This window comes from Nanorana parkeri, unplaced genomic scaffold (genome assembly GCF_000935625.1).
Source record: "Nanorana parkeri isolate BGI_ZX_2015 unplaced genomic scaffold, ASM93562v1 scaffold995, whole genome shotgun sequence".
In the NCBI taxonomy this organism is placed as follows: Eukaryota; Metazoa; Chordata; class Amphibia; order Anura; family Dicroglossidae; genus Nanorana; species Nanorana parkeri.
The window spans coordinates 152,849-158,077 of record NW_017307263.1 but is presented as its reverse complement, the minus strand read 5'-3'; the positions used below and the strand labels follow the sequence as shown (position 1 = coordinate 158,077).

General features: G+C 40.1%; 1 protein-coding gene across 1 annotated transcript in view; it reads right to left on the bottom strand.

Annotated features, from left to right (window-relative positions):
* The window catches only part of EPS8L3 (EPS8 like 3), a 74,483-nt gene that overhangs the window by 12,239 nt on the left and 57,015 nt on the right, over positions 1 to 5,229 (bottom strand). Inside the window, exons 13-14 of the mRNA XM_018566987.1 lie at positions 4,731 to 4,830; positions 2,460 to 2,481 (exon numbers count right to left, since the gene is read on the bottom strand). Coding sequence (XP_018422489.1) covers positions 2,460 to 2,481; positions 4,731 to 4,830 — 122 coding nt within the window. The remainder of the gene's footprint in view (positions 1 to 2,459; positions 2,482 to 4,730; positions 4,831 to 5,229) is intronic.

Here is a 5,229-nt window from a genome sequence, read left to right as displayed (position 1 = left end):
TTCGGCTCAGCCGATCCAGATGTTGGATCGGCTGAGTCGAACTCCTTCTGCACTTCGGGTCGGCCGAACATGCTGAGCATGTTCGGCCGACCCGAAGCCACACGAAGCAAGCCGATGTACGGCTGATTTCAGCCGATGTACGACTGAAATTAGCCGTACCAGCCTGAAGTGAATAGCCGAACAGCGTTCGGCTCACTTCACTTCAGATCGGTCATTCACTCGGCTGCCCTCGGCAGCTTCGTGAATAGACCCCTGTGTTATCTTAAAGTTTCACTAATGTGATATCACTTTGTAGATTATATTTTGGGGCAAATATACGGATGTGTGCAAATTACATAAACATTATTGTTAAAACAGCACAGCTGAAGAAAAGTCGCCCATCCTACTAGCACACTTGCAAAAAACAGAAGCATGCGGGTAGTAGGAGGGGTTATACCCTGGGCTAGCCTACAGTAATGGGATGTAAACTGATTCTGTCTGTATTTTGTCATCTGTTTTTGTAATGGTGCGGATGACGCTCTGTAAGGGCCCTAAGATTTCCTGTGTCCCTCAGTAGATGAGAAATAATTATTTTTTTTAGATTTCAACATTTTTGCAGAGAAGTAAAAAAATTTAAACAAAAAAAAAAGGAGAGGGACAAAAATACATAGTCCATTTGCCATCACCCTAAGTGGTTTAATAATTTCCCTAAGGACAATTTTTAAGTTAAAGGGGAAATTGTGGCACATTAGAAGATTATTATGAACAGGCAGGGATATTAGCAGAGAGGTTCATCAACAGATGTTATATAAGGAATATTTCAGAAAAAGGAATTTCAGAAGTATCAACGCACATTAATGGAAAATATCATTTAAACATACAGGTGGGGCCCTTCTTGACCAATGAGCAATAATTAAAGACTTTTTATATTTAAACACTTACTGGTGAGTAGGTGGAGTCTGCAGATTTTTTTGAACCTATGGATTAATGAAAAATACATTCAGATACCCCTGGATCATTACTATTCATATTTTGCAGAAAAGAGGGATGTTATTTGCAGCAGTGTATAGGCTTACTAGTTATTTAGCCACTTCAGAACCAAGACAAATTTATTTTTCAGTTAATCATTAATAACTTTTTTATATCTTCTATGACATCTATCGTCTATGATATCTATACATTTAAGATATACATCTATAATTCATTACCCCTGTTTAAGTCATTTCGTCGTAACCCGCATGGGGTGGTGCTTGTGACATAGTGTGGGAGAGGTGAGACTGGAGCTTGGCGTATTTGTTGTGGCTGATCCGGTAGTGTTCCTGCCTGCATTACCATATTACTTTGTGAAAAAGTTGGATATCCTGTGTTTTTATGTGAGTAGTTTTTTTAAAAGCTTTATTTTAATTATTACAAAGAGCATTATGGTCTGTACTCTTTTTTTATTTTTGGTTGATCTTATTTTGGGATCCTTGGAGTACATACTAAGAGGGCTACCAGAACTTCTATAAGTGGATTCTTATGAAGTACAGCTGTAGGTTTGCAACATAATGAAGTATAGATACTAGAGATGCACCAATATGCAGAGGGGACACAAAGCAACGCCCAGTGAGGAGGCAAGAAACTATGGATGCACCGCAATTTCGTCCGAAAGATGGCACTTTCGGCATTTTGCCAAAAGTGGCATTTTCAGAAGATATGTTTCGGCGGACGAAATTTGGGTGCACCCCTAATAGATACAGTATAGCTTCAGTTCATTGATACGTTACTGCATTTTGTGCCTTCTTCACGCGTACTACATTGTACTGCAGTTATTCTGTATTGTGCAACATGTAGCCAGTGTTGTGGTTACAGTACTACTCTACAGCAAGTAAAATCCAGGGACCGCTGCTATGCAACATTAACAGGGTAATTAACTAAAGGGTGAAGCTTTTAGAGAAGGAAGGAGAAGTGAACAATCTGCGGCAAAATAGCTGATTTGGAAAAAAAAATCCGATATATTGTCCTAGATTGCTCACTTGCCTTCTCCAAACTCTTTGCCCTTTTGTAAATAATAGACATTTAGTTTCGGAAAGATTTAATTATTCAGACAAATTTTTGTTATTCGGAGATTCGGATATATCCGAATCTCCGAATGACAGAAATGACGAATGAAAACGAATCCGAATTTCCGGTAACGAAAATTTCGGACGAAATTCGTTTGTGGTAGTCTGCAGGAATTTTTGTCCGGCACGGATTTTCATTGCAGCAAAGTGAAATTAGACAGAAAAGAAAAAAAAGTGGCAGGTTCCTCCCCAATTTATACCAGACCCTATAGGTCTGGTAGGTATGTTAAGAGGGACCCCAAAAGTAAAAAAAAAGTGCTTGGGGTACCCCCAAAAGCCATACCAGGCCCTTTAGGTGAGCTCCCCAATGACGTTCGGATCTATGAGCTGAGGAGTCATATGAATAGTATTATGACACCTCGGCTCACAGACCCGAATGGCGTTCGGGAGTTCCCGAATGCTATTGTGTTATGACAGCTGAGAAAGTCAAATGGGCAGAATGAGCCCCATAACTTCACGGCTCGCTCTGCCCATCTGTTTACATTCTGCCCAGAGATGTCATTTTGCAGCTAGTCTTCGTCGGGTTTAGATGGGTCATCGTGCGGCGCGACTTTTTTATTTTGGTGAGTCATCGTGATTGACGCTGGATTACATTGTTGGATCAATTTTTTTAAAATAAAGGAATAGTCAAAAATGTACTCTGTTTTTTTTTTCAAAAAACTTTTTTCTAAAAGTGTGGTTTCTTTATTTACATTGACTTTTAATCGTTTAGTGATTGAGTAGAGGTAAAAGTACCCCTTACTCATTCACAAGGGGAGGCAGCTGCATCTGGGTGCCCCCTTAATTAAAGGGGTACCCTGATGCAAATAAGCCCCCCAGACCCCCACAACCACTGGGTCAGGGTTGTGGGGAAGAGGCCTTTGCCGAGGGCATGTGGCCTGGTAAGGCACAGGGAAAGGGGGGGGGCGCTCAATCGCCCCCCACCTTTTCTGCCCTGCCGGTCAAGGATCAAGGGTCTGGTAGGAATTTTAGGGGGGACTTCATGTTTTTTCCCATTTTTGTGGGGTGGGGTTCCCCCTTATAATCCCCACCAGACCTAAAGGACCTGGTATGGCTTTTGGGGGGAACCCCACTTGCTTCTTTTTTTTTAAACTTGGGGGGTCCCTCCTTACATTCCTACCTCACACTTTTCTTTCTCTTCTGCAGACTGTAAAAAAAAAAGTCATTTTTTTTTCTTTTGTCTAATGTCACTTTGCTGCAATCAAAATCCGTCCCGGATGAAAATTCCTACAGACTACGGCTAACGAATTTCGTCCAAATCCGAATCCCAAAATATATTGACTTTCGGACCCATATCCAGAAAAACGAAATAACGGAAAATCCGAATAAAAACTAAACAAATTTTTTGCTGGTGCACATGTCTAGTAAATAACTTTGATACCAATATTTTAGATGTTCTGTGGTAATACTTCAGCTGTATTACAGTAATATTGCAATTGTATTTTAGAAATACTTCACCTGTACTGCAGTTTTATCACAGTTGTATTTTACTAGTATTTTAGATGCAGTAATACTTTTTACTGCAGTAATACTTCAGCTGGACTGCAGTCGCACTGCAATATTGCAGTTTTTTTCCTATCCCAAAAAACTGCATTTTTTTTACATGCAACAACAACTGTAGTATTACTTCTAAAAAACTGTAGGTTTTTTTTGTAAGGGAGGTGGGCAAGAGGAGCAGTACAAGGTGAGTGCAGTAGGCAGTGTAGAAGAGGTGCTGTACTTTGTGGTACTGAAGATGGAAGAGACGAATGAGCGAAGCAGTATAAGGGGAAGGAAACAGCAGGCTGAAGAGGAGGAGTATGGGGGAGTGCTGGAGATGGACAAGAGGACAAATGGAGAATGCATAGACCTCCATCCCCTGACCCAGCCAGTCTGTTTGCACCACTTTCTTCTCCAGACACCAATTTAGCTGCTGCTTTACATAATGTTGCTTCCTCACACTGAAGCAACATATGTAGAGGAGAATGGTGTGATGATCTACTTTTCAGTGCAGCCACACTCACCAATCTCTTCTACTGTCACAGATTCAGCTGTCCCTGGCAGAGCAATAGCCAATGTTGTGAGAGGAAAGTGGTGTGCTGGTCATGTGGTCTGCTAATGGGGATACTCAGGCAGTTGCCACTGCCAGGGCCCCTAATTGATTGAAGTGACCCAGGAGCAATTGCCTTCTCTACCACTCTTTTAATTCATACTGATTCCAGCCCACAAGCCCTTCAGCAGCAGATTAATGTTTCAAGAGGAGAGGGGCTCTTTAAAAAAATGCCTCCCCCAGCTTTGAACTATGTAACACTGACCCGCTGCCAACAGAGAGGGTATGAGTAATATGTAGCTTTGAAGAGGACTTGGTGTAGAACATTTATATACATTTTTAATCACATGGCCAATAGGTAAATGTTCACTTTATTTCAATCAAATCTTTTTTTCTCTTTCTGCTGTAATCCTAGCTTGACAGTGACTGCAGTAAATGATCAAATGATCAGTGCTTTGATCCTTTCCTCTGCTTATTTGATCTGTAAACTAATGTGCAATCATGTTATATTGAAAGTGAACATTATTCAAATGTGGATGTATACAAGTAATGTTCAGTAGCCACGTTATTAACATTCATTAAAAAAATCAAAAGCTAAGGTTTTTGACACATCTGTATACCTGTGGCTGTTCATTTACTGTATTTATGTCTGGAAGAATCCATCCATCTGAGAATACTGGTGTATATGGTGGGATCATCTTTGCATTAGGCCAATCAGCTCTACAAAGAAAACAACATGTAAAAAGGTGAAGGTTCTAAATGATATATATTGTCTAATTATAAGGTGGATAACATATACACAATATTTCTGGTCCTGGAAAGTGTCAATTTCTGACAAGACAGCTGACCTCCTGTTCAGCGATCTCATTGAAGGCAAAGTCTGGAAGCCCTTATCAGCCATTAGCTTACGTATGGTTGTAAAATCTTTATACTTTTAACAAGTTGTTAGTGCCATGTTTTTTTTAAAGTATCCTTGAAATTCACACTTAATATAAAGAGGGTAAATATCAGCATTGCCAAATCATATTAAAAAACTCTATAGAAGAAAAAAATAATCAAAACTCCTGAGCTTCCTAAGACCTAGTAAGGCCATTTGGTCATTGGCTACTATGATCTTGT